The 16402-nt window shown below is 43.6% G+C and overlaps 1 protein-coding gene across 11 annotated transcripts in view; it reads right to left on the reverse strand.

Moving 5' to 3' along the window:
* Positions 1 to 15266, reverse strand: part of ERBIN (erbb2 interacting protein) — a 122724-nt gene extending 107458 nt beyond the window's left edge. For 2 of the 11 annotated variants that reach the window (XM_040579410.1, XM_040579409.1), the window contains exon 1: positions 14778 to 15050. Coding sequence is in view for 1 of the 11 variants with exons in the window: in XM_040579417.1 (XP_040435351.1) it covers positions 14778 to 15263 (486 nt within the window). In the remaining 10 variants the exon portion in view is untranslated. Of the gene's footprint in view, positions 1 to 13844; positions 13922 to 13964; positions 14117 to 14270; positions 14423 to 14777 lie in introns of those variants that run through there. The other 9 variants (XM_040579413.1, XM_040579411.1, XM_040579408.1 and 6 more) reach the window with 8 other exon arrangements.
* Between the last annotated feature and the right edge of the window lie 1136 nt (positions 15267 to 16402).

A 16402-nucleotide genomic window follows, 5' to 3' on the forward strand; every position in this document is an offset into this window, starting at 1 on the left:
CAATAGCTACAGAGCAGTGCTGTAGCCACCAATTATCTGGGAGATGAGTAGAAACATTGGAATAAGGTGTGAAGATAAACACCTCACCTCGCAGAAGAATAAAAGCTGAGAAGGACGTAAGTGCTTGTATACCTGAACATGTTTCTACAGATTTTCTCACATCTCAAAGAAGGCTGAAACCAAACAAGCCAACACACATCACAATCAGGGAAGACAGGTGGACAGCCAGAACAAATACAAAAGCACATGAGAACCCAGCTGATGTAGATCTAGAGAGAAACAACCAGTAGTTGTATTGGACTGTATGCCTCATTTCTCAGCAGATGAGCACATCCTTAGCTGGTAGTATCATTACCATGGGACAGCTAAAAATTTCAGGGAGCTGGAAAGGTAGAATTTAGAACAAAAAAAAGAAACACCAGCGTCTCCTCTTTCAATCCAGGTGACAGAAGCGAATCAAGCTTCTACCTTTGCTTCACAACTGAGCTCTTACTATCACCAAAAAAAAAAGCGCACAGAAATGATGGTAGTGTTGCCTCTGTTACAGCCAGGCTCCAGATGAAGCTTCTTTATTACGCATTTCATCCATGCCTTCCACAGCTACAAAAAGAAAATGCTTGTCTCTCTCCTCTTTCAGAGACTTACCACTCCTTACACAAGACAGAACAATAAGGACATCACATTAACAATTCACTGAAGTTAATTTTTAACTGTATGCCTAATCATACTGATGGAAAAGAAAAAAAGAACAACATTCAGAAAGGACAAGAAGAATTGCTTTAAAGATACATAATTCATTCTTCTGAGTTTAAGAAAGCTATAAAATCAATGCTTTCAAATTATTTCAGATAAGAAAAATCACGCAAAATATTAGTTAGAAACTGACCAGATGGAAATACAGCTTCTAGAAAGACATGGAATTTTTGGCAATGCAATTTTTAGTATCTTTGCCTTCCAACTAGGGGGAATCCTTTGCAAACAAGGAACAATACAAAACAAAACCCACTCTGCCCTGGGCTTGTTTCTTTATCATAATAAAATCCTGCAGTATTTGGAGCTGTTAGTTGTAAGTGTTCCCACTATCTGTCTTGAGAACCTGCTGGAATTAAGAGGTGGGGCAGAAGCAACAACCTTCACTGCCCATTTTTATTTTCATCAACCCTGGCTTTCTACCTGAAGTATCAGACAGTTACATAGAACTCTCATAGGGATGTAAAGAAACACATAAACTGCAAGCCTTATAAAAAAAAAAAAAAGACAAGACAAAACCAACACCCAATACTCACAGAAAAAACAACTACCAAAACCCCTGTATACTCCGCACAGGCCTAAATACTCAAGAAGGAAAACAATACTGTCTTTCCTATACAACACCCCTACTGATACCCTTCTTGTTTCAATTTCCATCTATGGGATATGTTAATCAAAAGAAAAAATAGGGTATGGGGAAACCAACGGTGGGGAACAGCAGCAATTGTGAGCTAATGGCACTTAATACTACCTTCAGTACAAAAAGTCCTTTTTAACCCCTTAATTCAGGAAAGAGACCAGATTTGGAAAACACAACTATCACATTCTGTTTTACATGAGTGTGATATTTTTATTCATTTGACATATGTTGCTTCCTGAACGGATTCAATGCATTTTGGCATTCCAGGACAAAACTGCTCTCATGGTGTTTGGCACTTCATGTACAATGCAGCCAGGAAGCCACTCCTTAGACTATGCAGCCATCTGCAGCAGATACCAAAGGTTTTTAAACAAGCAAGCTGCACTGCTCTAAATATGTAGTACTTCAATACACAAGTTCTCATCCATTAACGAGACTCTCCATCTGACTGCTTGCAGATAAATTCAGGCAATCTGCAACACCTAGTAGTTCAGCACCAAAAAACCCAAAAAAAACCCAAACACACACACCAGAAAGGGGTGGGAGGGGCACTGTGCAGGAATGAAACTATTTCCTACCAGAGTAACTCTGGTTGCTCTAATTCTTTTGGTTTATAAATTCTGCGGTCCATATATTAAAACAGACCCTGACGCTCCGATTCACATGCACTCCCACCAAAAAAGCAACTGCCAGAATTCTTAGCTACAACTAGAACGGATCAAACAACAGAGGTCAGAAGAACCCAGCAGGCCCGAAACAACATGAGACTTCGTGATTCAAAGCAAGCAACGGCTGACGTACATGGAAGGAGGAGGAACCACAGTCAAAACTGCAGCTAATAAGACTGATAAACTGCTGCACTAAAACTAGACAGGTTACACAATACAGTCGGTGGTAACAGGAACACAAGTGGAAACACATTCATAGATCAGAGTTCAAAAAAAGAGGAGTGCATGTACTTATGTGCATTCATCACCCATTTTGGGATCGTTACATTTTAAAGACAAAATATCCTACGAAAACACACACACAATGATGCACTCTAACACTTAAAAACACTATGTAGTGCCCTAATGAAAGTCACTACTGCAAGAAATAGCACACAGAACTGGCCTTCCAATTTACTCTAGAATACTTCCCCTCCTTAAAGAACATTTCTATCTCTGTTTTGTGTTACCCACCTCAACAAGCTGGTTTGTTTTTTACTTTTACATTTGTTTAGCATCAAATGTAGTACTAAAACCAGTAAGCTTTTATTTATAATGCAGCTTTAAAGAGTTTTACTGTAATACACTTTTTTCACTGCTGTGGTAAAGAGTAGCCATTATTTCTATAACGAGCAAAATTAAAAAAACCCAACACCACTATTTTCTAGATTCTAAGCATTTTCTCCCTCTAGTTTATATAACAATTATGACACATATTAGCTCAACATTATTCTCAGCAGTTTTAAGAGTTACTACCCTGGGCAAATGAAGGAATCCCTGAATTGTACCTCTGTCTATTGTTTCCTTCTACATGTATTTTACAACTGTAACACAATCTCTATCCACTCCGATTAGTTGCTGGCAATTGCAATGCACAAGTATTGTTCTCCTGCGCATTACCTGTGGTTCTAACTATGAGACTCTTCACATCTCCCATGCAGCCAAACATTATTCTCTATTTACTTAGCTTTGTTCTCACAATGCACATCTGATTTTTGCCACCTTACAATCTCTTTTCACTCCCAACACAGTAATGAAACATTTAAGCTAATGTTTTTTGTATTAAATTATTTTTCTCTTTAGTGTTGTGTTTCTCTAAGCCAACAGATGATGATTACAGAAAAAAAAAAAGAAGAGCTGTTATGTCATTTTTATTTTACCACATCAGTCATTTTGGAGATCAGATAAGCAACTGTTGTAACAAAATTAACAGAAGGTTATTCTTGAATGGCTTCCAAAGTATTTTTGCCCTTTTAGATAGGGAAGAATGACAGTTTACTGCTTACAGTAAAATTTTTAATAATTACTTCAAATTTAGACAATTATATTGAAGTACAGTTTCTCTTAAAATGCTGTTACCACCTGCAGTGGTGCACTACTCCCCCTTCTCTGGGGTATCCTATGACCCCAGGAGGTACCGGTTAGGCCGCCATGCCTTGAGTAATGAGTTGGGTGGTTAAGCACCCCTTGACTGTACCAGTTACTCCTACTCTGCTAAGGCAGAGAATGGCACCGTCTGTACTGGAACTCCTGTTGACTGGTACAAGGAGGGAAGAAGAATGAAAATAACCAGTTACTCCCTAACAACCTCATAATGCTCCTGCCAGATCACAGCCTGAGTTGTAACCAAGTAGAATTATATATTGTTCCTAGAATTTTTGAGAAAATTACCAACCCAGGTTGCAGGTGTGAAGGAAATTTGCTGATGACTAAAGCCAACCATCTCACAACGTTATAAACAGTAGTTCCAAAGTGAGACCCTTCTGAGCTCTCCTGGACCACTGTGGGCTGTAACCAGCATCTCCCTCTGAGCAGGAGGACACTGCTCAGAGCTCACAAACTGCTAAGTTTGCAATACTAGGGGGGCCATCACGGAAAAGTGATGATGGGGCCTGGGCTGATACTCCTGCTCCTCAAGGCTCAACTCCTCTGCCTGTTGAGGAATGCAAACCCCTAAAACCCTGAGTATTTCACTGAACGCAAGGGCAAACTTGTAGTAAATACACCTTTGCTGTAATATGTATTGCAAGCTCGAAGCTCGATAAACCTTGAAGAAGGTTTATTATGTAACTTTTGTGATTTAAAACAGATTTTATTGATTTGCTGCTAAAATCTTAGTAATAATCTTGAACTATGAACAAGCTTTCTCTTTCTCTCACTCTCCCCTTTAATCTAAGCCATAGTCCAAGTCTGAGCCTAGGAATAGATCCAGCTGCACCTAGGTTCTACGAGATTTTAGAAAGCCAGGGGATCTACTCTGAACCTTGTGAGTCAACGGGAGGATCTCCTTTACCCTTTTATACCTTTGATCTCTATAAACTGTTTCCAACTGTATTCTGACTTTATTTGGTGGCCCCTCACTACAGGAGGGATGCAGAGGTGATGAAGCATGTCCAGCCACAAAGTTGCTGAAAGGTCTACACAATAAGTCTTACCAGAAGCGGCTGAGGGAACTGGAATTGCTTAGACTGGAGAAAAGGAGGCTCATGGGGGACCCTATCACTCTCTACAACTGCCTGAGAGGAGGCTGTAGGCAGGTGGGGGTCAGTCTCTTCTCCCAGATCACAAGCAACAGGACAAGAGTCAATGGCCTCAAATTGTGCCATGGCAGGTTTAGGTTGGGTAGTAGGAAAAAAATCTTTACTGAAAGGGTGGTCAAGCATTGGAACAGGCTGCCCAGGGAGGTGCTGGAATCACCATCCCTGCAGGTATTTAAAAAGCATGCAGATGTGGTGCTTAGTGACATGGTTTGGTGATGGACTTGGCAGTCCTGGGTTAACAGCTGGACTTGGTGATCTCAGAGGTCTTTACCAACCTAAATGATTCTATGATGTCAACTTAATTTCTCTCTGTATTTACTCCATGTAATAAGTAACAGAGTGACCCTTACCACTGAATCTTGTGCAGTCACATTTCCACAACTTCATATTAAACCTGCTTCACTTAAACTCCTTGGTGGCAATTCTTTAGGTGACCTGACCTAACTGCTCCTTTTGTGACATCTCCATAGATGATAATTCACTATCTAAAGTAAAAAATAAGTTTTTCACCTGACAGAATATTTAAGTAGAACTAAGATTCTTCCCTCCCATCACAGTGCAAATTATAGTCTCAAAACTGAATTCAAAGTTGATTTAATAATAGCTTAAAGTGTTAGTTAACTCCTGACATCCTTTCTAGCAAGGGGAAAAAAAAAAAAAAAAAAAAGAGACATACAATACTACTTTGACACTATTGAAGTTAAAAGTGGGACAGTGCTGTGCTGATTTGCTATTAACATGTCAGCCTCTTTCTCAGAATAGGAAAACAGAATTGAATAGCTCAATGTTAGAATTTCAGAAAATTTCATAACTGTGATTTCAAATAATTTGAATTGTCCAATGCATACTTCCCTTCAGACTTTTCAAAAATTAAAAGCAAGTTAATACACATTTGGGGAAAATGAGTAACAATCTGATTTTGAGTGAAGGTTATTCCCCTGTAGATATTTCATCCTCTTGAAGTGGAAATTTCAAACTTTCACAGGACTTAAAAAACGGAATGATGGTGATCTATGGATCTAAAATGAGCAAATATGTATCTGAATTCAGTGGAAACTGGCACTCCATCTGGGGCAGATGAGAGAAAGCAAACACAATTTTTTAAAGTTTAAGGAGCAATTTGTTGGTTCTTGATCAGTTGCTTTATGTAGAGGGAGAAGAGAAGTAAGAAAGAGGCTGAGGGAAAAAAAAAATTGAGTAAAGACACATCTCTCTTCCATCCCCTAACAACTTCTTTTAATCTGCTCCATTGACAGGGCCACACTCTTTCCTTCGCAGCATCACAGCCTACTGCTTGCAAAACCAATTCAGTAGCACTAACGTCATGAAAGACTACAGGACATTTGAAAATTTGACAGTATCTCTCCCACGGATCCCACAGATTTCCCACAGGAAAATCCCACAGAAATGTCTGTCTGTTCCACTGTCTTTCTCTAGGAAGTAGCAATGCAAAAAACACACAGGAATGCCATGATCCTCAGCACTTCCTGCTTTGCTTCAGTAAAGCAAGACATTTAAAGTAAGTGCTCCTGAAAAACAGAGGAGCCTACCCAGATGACTAAGATGAGTAAATTATTCTAACCCAAGTCTATTAAAATCCATGTTAAGTCTATCTTGCTTTTCTAGTACTTGTACTGTTTATATTTTCACTTATTTAGATGTCATCTCTGGTACTGGATCCAAAGCATTAATATCTAGATTAAGAAAGAATAATGCACTGGAAGCACACTATTTCCTAATACCCACAGAAAGCTCCCTCCCTCACAAAATGTTGTTCAGAAAAAAGAAGTCTCCTAAAAGACACAAATAAGATGCACCATAGTTAAACAATAGTATAGTATAACAGTAATGCTCTCATAGTTTCTCCCTCCCCCGTATCAACATTTCTGATCTTATCCATCAGAATCAGAGCCAGACAGCTTGCCAAATTCAGAGTTCAAATTTATTTTCCCTTCCTGTCACATTCCCAGCAAAGATGGAAACACACAAGTTTAATCATCTTTTTCTCCTCTTGGTAGAGTCCTTACTTAATTGTTACCTTGTTTTTAATAGTTTGCCTACACCCATATGTGAACCAACAAAAGTGACCTTACAAGTAAAATTCTAGGCTTGCTCCAAATACTATTTTCTAGCATTCTACACTCCACCTGTAATTCCTCCCAGAAAGAGATCTACTAAAGAATTCATTAATTACTTACAATAAATCACCTTGGATAAGCTTAATAAAGCACAACTGAAACAAATGGTATAAAGGCTGGATAGCTATGAATCAGAAAGATGTGAACTTCTGAGATTTTTCTCCCTCAGTGATAAAGTTTATTGCCAACCCCCCCAAAAATACAGAATACCTCAGAAATTAAATGATCTGCAGCTTCAGGGTTAACATCACATATGATTATGTGACCAGAAGTAACCCAAAATGAGCATGTTCTCCTAAAAGGAGCTAACTATCAAGCTGACATTCCAGGTCACCAGAGACTAACTTGCCACAGCAAGCAAACGTACCAGCAGCAGGATTATCAAGTGCACATCAACAGCTGCCTGCACATTCATCTCCTCCCTCACATACACGTACTCCTTCAGGTACACCTACCTTGCAGGCCACAGTGGAAAATAAATAAATTCAACACCTCCATATTATACTCTGTAGCATGAGCATGGAAAGCAAGTATTTACACAGCATTTAAGTCACGAAACATTTAGACCGCTACACTACCATACTTTTTGGTTTATTTTTAAAATACAGACCTCAACCTTGTAAATACTTCTGCAGTCGAGTTTTTTTGTTTTCGCCACAAGCGTGCATAAGCACAGAATATTAAGCATAATGCTTCCACAGACGGGAAAAACCCCTATAATTTGCATTAGCATCATTATTTAAGATTTCTCTAATATCCAGTTTCAAATATAAACCTCCATCTTATCCTCAGGGTTACCTGTAAAGTAAAGACAGAAGACCTGCAGTAATTGGATCAAATTGCCAACAACTGAGTTGTTCTAAACAATCATTTTTTCCCCTCAAGGAAGGTAATGCCAGGATGACTACAGTCACATGTGGGGAGAAAAGCCACAAGTTTTCAAAAAGTTCCTAAGCAGCCTACCAGAAGTTTTCCAGACAAGCCTAGAAACACTTTCCACCACCCAAACACTTAAGATGACATCCACAGTTATATTGGATGGCTGAACCTGACACCAAAGACTTAAGCAATTTACTTAGAGGAAACAAGCCCCCACGTATACACACACACCCCTTTTGCTGATGTCACGAGGTTGGAAAACAAAAAAAAAAGATGGTGAAAAGAACACCCGTGTTATGCAAAAGAAGCCTTCAAGTGAGGAAGTTCTGGCCCTAAGAGGAGACCAGCTGATAGCGTTGCAATCCACAAACAACAGAAAATTAAAGTACGACAGAAGTAATTGTGGTTGTAGCAGTGGGAAGTCAGGACCTCCGACTCAAATAGTCCCCTGACAGAGGGCAACACCCCATTTGGGGACTACACTAGTTCACAAAAAGCTTCAGTGGTGCTGTCTGAGGATGCATACTGATTTACACTAGAAACCAGAAACTTGTAACCAATCCTGTGTGTGAATGACAATGAACACGCTATGTACTATGAATATGCAAATACTCTGTTGTGTATAATGTGTACCCTAGAGTAGCCTGGTGTGTATATTAGGAGGAAAAAATCCTCCATCACCCAGTGCTGCAGTAAACCAATGTCAGCTTTTTAAACTATCATTTGGTTTAGAGAGTCTTTTTGGTTATGATTTTGAGTAACAAGGAAGGATGAAGAAATTTCTGCAACTACACTAAACTTAAAACCCGCATTATGGGACAGCAGACTATGGAAGAACATGAATTTTTTTCTTCCAGAACCACCTGGGAAGACAGAGCCCCCTGTGCAGCTACTTCAGGAACTTCTCATGCCAACTCAAGTTGAAAGCTGATGAGAAGGCTCCTAAGGCAGCAGTGAAACTCAAAGCACAGCACCTTCGGACACCAAGACCACTGTTCTGCTGCTACCTGTAAAATACTAACAGAATTTCAGATATTTTTGATTTAATTATTAACACTGGAGCTTTCCGCACCAAGGAGAATAAGGCCCTGGCTACCTCACAGGGAGATATCACCCTTTCCAAATTAAGGGTAAAATTACAAGTGTTTTATTTCCAGTATTTGTAACTTTTACTAACACTTCAAACCACTTTAAAGCTGCTTCTGCTCCGAAAGATAGCACCAGACAACTGACACAAGAAGTAGCCACTGAGTGCTAGGAGCTCACAGGAAGACAATTATACCCCCAACCATCTACTTCACGAGTGCAATTTTAAGTTCAAGAGAACATAAAACTCAGCACTCCTAGAACAAGTATTTCCTCCCTACCTGTTCGTTCCTAGAAAGGAAATACCTACTCCAACAGGTGCAGTCTCTCCCATTGGAAGGGTGCGATAGTCCAGAATAGTCAGAAAATTCACTACTTGAACCATACCTATCTATCTATGTTTATTCCTCCCCAGCCAACTTCATGACAGGGTCTACGAGACATGAAGCACAGCACTGTATGTATTGGACTATACAAACTTGGAGAATTCGGTGTACTTAGACTTTTTTTTTTTTTTTTTGAAAAGGAGCTCATGCACCCAGTGAATTCCAAACTGATCACTCTGAAGATACTGACCTACAGTTTCTAGCAGTTACTATTCTCACAATGTGCATCTAAGCAAGGGAATCTTAAAAGAATGTTTGTTTTTAGCAGTTGTTTTACTTTGCATACATAATATAGCCTTATGCTTGCAGAATTAAATTACAGAAGTGTGAAACAGAAGTTTGAGAAACCATACTTTATTTACAAAAGATGCAAGAGTGTATAATATTCGCTATTTAAAAAATGAGAGCTATGAAAAAAGTCACGCATTTTGGAATCACTCACCCTCTTTCTGATAAGTTTTCTCTTACAGGGACAGCAGTTGTCCTTACTATCATAAGTAATCAAGGCACAAAGCATTCCCCCACCTTCCTAATCAAATTTATGTACAAATCTTGTTATCTAATGTTTTCCTGGCCATGCCAAAAAATAGGACAGTACGACCATCCCATTCATTGCTACTGAAGTGGACAAAAAGGGGAGAAGAGTACGTGATATCTTATCTAATAAGATCAAGCCTTCAAATGAAAGAATCTCTGAAGGCTTAGCTACCTTCTGATCTTATTACAACCTCCAGGACAGCCACAGCAGCCATGATCACTCACATTGTCCTCAGACTCCGCTCAATCATCACTTTTTGTTCCTATGTATAATGATCGCTTGGTATCAAGTCATCTACAAATTGGTTCCAGATACAGAAAGAACTAGCCTACTTTTTGACTTAAACTACCCTAGAGAAGCTAGTCACAATGCTGATGTTCTCCAGTGTAAGTACACTTTAGTCTGGTCTAATTCAGACACAATGAAGAGGTTTGTTTAACTTTATTTCTCTCTTATACAAAGTCAGGATGTATTTTAAAAGGTGGAAGGTGCAATTAGTGTTGCAACATCATGCTTCTGCATTACCTTCAGGGGAAGTACAGGTGTAACTAAACAGAGCAATAAGCCAAATAGCCATATTGAAATTTGGGCATCAGAGAAACAAGTATCTTTAAAAGAACTAGTAACTAATGAGGTTACACAGCAGGACGAGTTATCCAAAGGCTACTATATAATATAAATACTACCAATTCCAGCATAGCAATCTTCACATTTTCATTTTTCTTAGGCAGATGAGATTTATAGATCTCTCCTAAATCAGCACCCTTACTTTCAAACCTTAACATTTATAAGGTTTTACTCACAATACATGAATACTGTATTAATTAGAAATAAAGAAGTAGTTCAATAAAGTAATTTTTAAAACAATCCTTCAAAAACAACTATACCCAGCCTGTCATTAAAGCAGTCGAGTTTATCTCTCTATTACCTGTCCTCTTATAATCTTAAACTCAACAGAACTGCTTAACAATTAATTATTGCTAAAGTGCACTAGGCAGTGTTGTTTAGGCCCACTAATTTTTACCAATATTTACTCAGCAGGAGACAAGCATGCCAGCTGTGCTGATACAGTGGGTTCTGCATGTCACCTTCACAGCTGGAAACTGCAGTGGTACACTGCAGCTGCTCCCCAAGAGATGAAGAGAACTGTAAGGACTGCATGAAATCCGTATTACACGCTTTCACAAGCCCTCATCCCACCAAAGAAGTACTTCTTGTCCAGAAACGGACCAGAGTCTGTCATGTGACTCACCACAGAATTGTTCACAAGTTACCCACAGCACGAACAAAAAGATAACCCCTATGCATTCAAAACATTATGCAAAACTCCCAAAGTCAATTACACTTTTGGAAGTTATAGAAGACATAACCTATACCTCACAAGTGTGCATTGGCCTGCACAGCTGTTCCAAGACACTAAGCTAGCAACGTAAAAGGTTACCAAAAGACACTGCACCTTCTGAACGGAGGGGTGTGTAGGGTGTATATATAGATTACTTACTACAGAAACTGATAAATATTGTACCTGCAATGTTTTCATTCCAATTTGAAGTGTTTTCTGACATCATTTTACTTACTCAAAAGCTCACAAGGCAAAACGGTGATGTTTCTAAATCTTTGTTTTCCACATTTTTCACATTTAACCACCTACACCAACTGTCACCATCAACATTTGCATGCTTACATAGGAATAGTGTCTACTTTTTTCATATCCATAGCAGTAGCTTTTCTGTCAACTCAACTAGTTATGCATTTGGAAAAGGTTAGATTTGTAATTCCTCTATGTGTAGTAAATGCCAGACCATCCTTTAGCAGATCAGGTTATTCTGTAGGGAGATCTGCTGAAGAGATGACATCTCAACCATTTGATCTTTACATAACATTTTCCCTAGAAGATTTTCCTTTTTGCTGGGGAGCAGGAAGGACAAAAACAAAACAAGAAAACAAAGCGGACTGCCAGTGATTGATTCATTACACCCCTACAGGAAAGCTGAGTTGAGGAATTTGCTCCCATCCCCTTCTATTTCTAGAAACTACTGCTAACATGCTACATATAATGTATGTTACATCTGTGCAAGACTCTCCTTTGCTTTGATGTTCCAACCATGGCTCTTTATCCTTGGGATACAGACTCAGAAAGAATTTCACTGATGACAATTTGTAACACTGTTTTCTTACACCACCAGCTTAACACACTATGCAACTTTCAATTAATAATAAATTCTCTGCAGAGCCCCCTCAATTCCATACAAATGTGATGTGCCCTATAAGAGCACTACATTTATACCAAACATTATCTACTGGGCAGCTTATTCATCAGACAAATCTATTCATATTTTTACTAATATGATAATTATCCTAATGAAAATCATATTCCATTGTATGATGTATGCTGTAACTTACAGCTCTCTGACTGTAAGCATACCAACCTAAAATGACTGATGTTTACTTCATTTTAATTTAATGCCTAAGCAAAACACAGCCAGGCCAAAATAATGTTTCCCCAAGCCATCGACACGTACCTATGAAAGTGTTGTGTCAAGCAACATGAGCTACCATGTGTATACTTATATAACTCACAATATGAATTATCAGTGTCAGACTGATTTTTAGTTGAGACTGATGATCTCAAGAAAGAAAACACTTCTTGATAACTCCTAAACTATGTTAACAATATGAATGGCATTCTACCATATAATGATTAACTATAAGCTGCACTGAATTACACTTTCCTCATTAAAAAGGGCCTTATCTATAGCTACCATGGTGACAAAACATCAACGTAAAAAGTCGTGGCTCCACTACAAGGATCTATTCTTCGACATGGCATTGAAAAATATCAAGTGCATCATGAGAAACACAAAAGGTCTGAAAAGAAACAAAATTGCATGCATTACCAACACAGTGGTTTACAACTAAATTTGTCATGCACTGCTACAACCCCCGCCCCCGCCCCCCCCCACCCCCCCAAGAATCTCAAGTCATTATTGGGGCTGAAACACTGCTTTGGGAAGTGATGGCTCTTTGTAAAAGGATTACTCTATTTAGACCTCATTGCTTTTCTGCCAAGCATCAGCCATATAAGGAAACCAAAGTTCACTGCCATTTATTTTGTTCAGCGCTTTCTGATGCCCAAGAATAACCCTTACTGCCGCCTGGAAAGGTAGGTCTATAAATTCCAAGCCAAAACATTTCCTTGTGATCTGCCATAAAAGCCACTTCAGGTCAGCTAAATGTTAACATTTTTCCTCACGGCATACCAAAACAGATGGAGTTGGATTAGTAACTTTTTCCTCAAACACTACATGACTTGATGCTGTTAAAGAACTATATAGTTGGAGTATTTTAAATTTTGTGCAGAAATTACTTTGTCCAAGCCTCACAAATACCAACACATCTCAGACACCTGAGAGACCGAAGCACACACATCCTATCTGACCAGCATGCTCCTTTCCAGTTGGACAAACAGGAACAAAAATTTAGATAAGCCAGTACAGAGCTATGGCTTCTAGCTCATTTTGAACATTCATACTACGAGAAATTCCTTGCCTTCATGAAAGAACTAAGCAATAACTGCCTCTTTGAGGTATGTGAAATGCATCTGGTGGTGAGCAATACTGCTTTCACTACATGCAACTAGTTAGTTGGCATAACTTAACAGACACCAGCAGTACAAAACCTTACACCAAAACTTCACATTTTGTTTTCCCTCCAACAGCTTCAAACGGGACTCCTTTCAAAAACAATAAAGGAGAAAGTAGTCATCAAAACCGAACAAGGCTACATAAGCTTGTAGGTTCAACTGAACACACTTTTTAAAAGTCAGACTTTTTTTAAAAAAAAAAACCCTGAGGTTCTTAACATAAACTTTTCAAGGATCAAGACGCAATACAGACCTCTGCTATACAAGCTGAAAAATATGCAGTCCAATTCGTCATCTTGAGGACAGAGAGGGGGCGGAGGGGAGGAAGAGGTGGCGGCAGCAGTCGAGGGGAAAAACTGACACAAGCAATTACAGAGGACTACGAGGGCACGTTTTTATACAGCAATTTAACAGCTATCTTCCAGAAGCCCGGCCAGACGTTAACCGACATTCCAGTAAACAAGGTGACAGACAAGCAAAGGCAGACACGGGCAGCACCAAGCCTCGAGATCTTTCGATTAAATAAAAGATTACTACCTCCTCTAGGACTTTCTTATTTCCCGAGAAGTTAATTACACTCGCAGGGCTAGCAACCGTTTCGGGGAGGAAGGAGCTGAAGCGGCAGAATCACGGTGTCGAGCAGCTTCAGTTCAGTACCTTCTCCAGCCGAACAAAGAAACTTCTGTGCCCGAGGAACTCAAGAACTTTCGGTCCCCCCCGACGCCTTCCTCAGCCTCCACGCGACCAGCGGCCCCGCTCATGCCCACGGCATTTCGACCAGAGAGGGGGAAACACAAAGGGCAGCTGCCCTACGCGAGGCGGAAAACACAGAAATATAAAGGCCAAAAACAGGATATCGAGATGAAGCGTGAACTCCTTCCTCCTTCCCCACCCCCTTCAGCAGAGGGAGGGTTTTGCCGTTGCTGCCGCCGCTGCTCCCCGAGCCGTCCCCGTTCGATTTACCTTGTCTGTCGGGCGCCCCGCGCCGCTCCGGCAGGCGGGGCTTCCTCCGGCCCCGCGGGGACGCGCTAGAGCCCACCGAGTTTCCTCCCGTTCGAGGGGGAAGGGGCAGAGGAGTGCGGCGAGCGCCGGGCGGGGGGAGAAATGCAACAGCTTTCACCGGGCACGGGGGCGGGCGCGGCGCGTGCGACGTGCGTGCGCGCGTGGGGAGGGCGGCGGCGGCGCCGGGCCCCTCCCGCACCGCCGGCCACGCCCCGCTCTGCCCCGCGGGCGGCCCCCAGCCGCGCCGGCCCCGCCCGGCAGGAACGACGCCCGGCGGCGGGACCGCAGCGCCCCCCGCCACCCGGCCGGCCCCGGCGGCGCGGCCTCGCCCGCCGGCCCGCGTCCCCGGCGCCGCCGCTCCGCCGCCAGCTCCTCACCCGCGGCCGCGCCGACCGAGCGCGGCCGCCGCCCCGCACGCCCCCGCCGCCGCCAAGGGCAGGAGGGGAGCGGGATGGCTGCCAGCCTCACCTGCCCGCCCGCCGCCGCCGCCGCCCTCTCTCCCCGCCTCCTTTCGCACACTTCCCTCTTCTCCCGCCGCTTCAGCCTCCCGCCCCCCCTCCCCGGCCTGGGCAGCGGGGGGTCCGGGGAGGCGGCGGAGCTGTGGCGAGGGGAATGCCCCGGCGGGGGACGCGCGATGGGGAGCAGAGGGGCGTAACCGGGGGGACGACGCCGCGCCCCTGCGGCTGCCGGCGCCGCGCACTGCCGCCCAGGCCGGGGGAGGCACCGCAGCGGCGGCGGGCGGAGCGGGAGCTGGGTCGGGACCGGGTGGAGGCGGGAGCGGGACCAGGAGGCGCGGCGCCCGCGCCCCCACAGGCCGCGGCGGGAGGGGGAAGGGGACGGGCGGGCTACGCCGCCGCCGCCGCCGGCTGCCGCGGGCCTCCCCTCCCCCGCCACCGGTGTGGGGCTGAGAGCGGGATGCCGCGCCGCAGCCAATCGCGAGCCAGGGGGCGTCATGAGAGACGGGCCGCCGCGTCCAATCGGGCTCGGCAGGGGGCGGGAGCGGGTTGTGGAGGAATGGGGCGCGGTGGGGCCGGGGGCTGGGGCCGGGACTGCAGGGCGGGGCCGGGGCAGTGAGGGCGCGGGGCGGCCGGGGGCGCTGAGGCGGGGCCGAGCCGAGCGGGGGCCGGGGCCGGGGCCGGGGCGGGGGCGCTGCGGCGGGGACGCGTCCAGCGGCCGCAGAACGGGACCTCGCGCCTCCGCCTGACGTGCGGCCCACTCCGGGGACTGGGATGGGGCCGGCGCGGCTGGGGAGGCCCTTCCCGGCCCGGTAACGCAGCAGGGAGCGGGCGTCGCTGGTTTTCCCGCGCGGTGTTGGCGCAGCTTGCCTTCTGCAGGGGCGCGTTGGCTGCCTGGGCGCATTCAGCCCCGAACGATGGGCCACTGCGCTTGGCACGGCACGGCTGTCGGCTGCCCGGTGTCCGCGGCCACCCTGGGCGCTGCCGGGCTGCACCTGGCGCTCCCGGCGTTTCGGTTATCGGGATCTGCGGAAACCAGCACATCGCGGGGAAAACTAACAACCTCCACCCAGACATGATGATATTAACTGATATTATGATACGTGATATTAAATGGCGATCCAAACAACAAGTAAAACAGTGCCGCATACATGGTCACACCGTTTCACAGAAACCCCGGCATGCGGCTGTGTTTCCTCTCCGAGTATTTCAGCACCCTCGGTACAAGACGATGGTACCGAAAATGCTGTTAGCTGTAACACAGTCACACGCAAATACGTTTGAAAAGCAAACAGTGGGTTTACTGTAGGTCACACGACCTGGGTATTGGTGTTTGTTGGATCATGACAGTATGTTGATGGAAATGTTTTTCTGTTTAATTTCCTTGATTGTTTGAAATGAGTATTTGATAACCTATTGTGTACACAATATGCCATTTTAACAGTCCTGGAGCCTGGAGTTCTTCTCAGCCACAAAACGGCACACAAAGCTGACAGCAGGGTGGATTTCTACATGCTGCTCACCTTATGCTCCTTAATTGTGTTCCACAGAGACAACGTCTAAAACAGAGGTAGTTTTATCTTCATGCCTGTTTAATCCCTGGCTCCTCTGCTGGGACTGCCACCAGCTCAGGTGGTA

The sequence above is a fragment of the Falco naumanni genome, chromosome Z (genome assembly GCF_017639655.2).
Source record: "Falco naumanni isolate bFalNau1 chromosome Z, bFalNau1.pat, whole genome shotgun sequence".
In the NCBI taxonomy this organism is placed as follows: Eukaryota; Metazoa; Chordata; class Aves; order Falconiformes; family Falconidae; genus Falco; species Falco naumanni.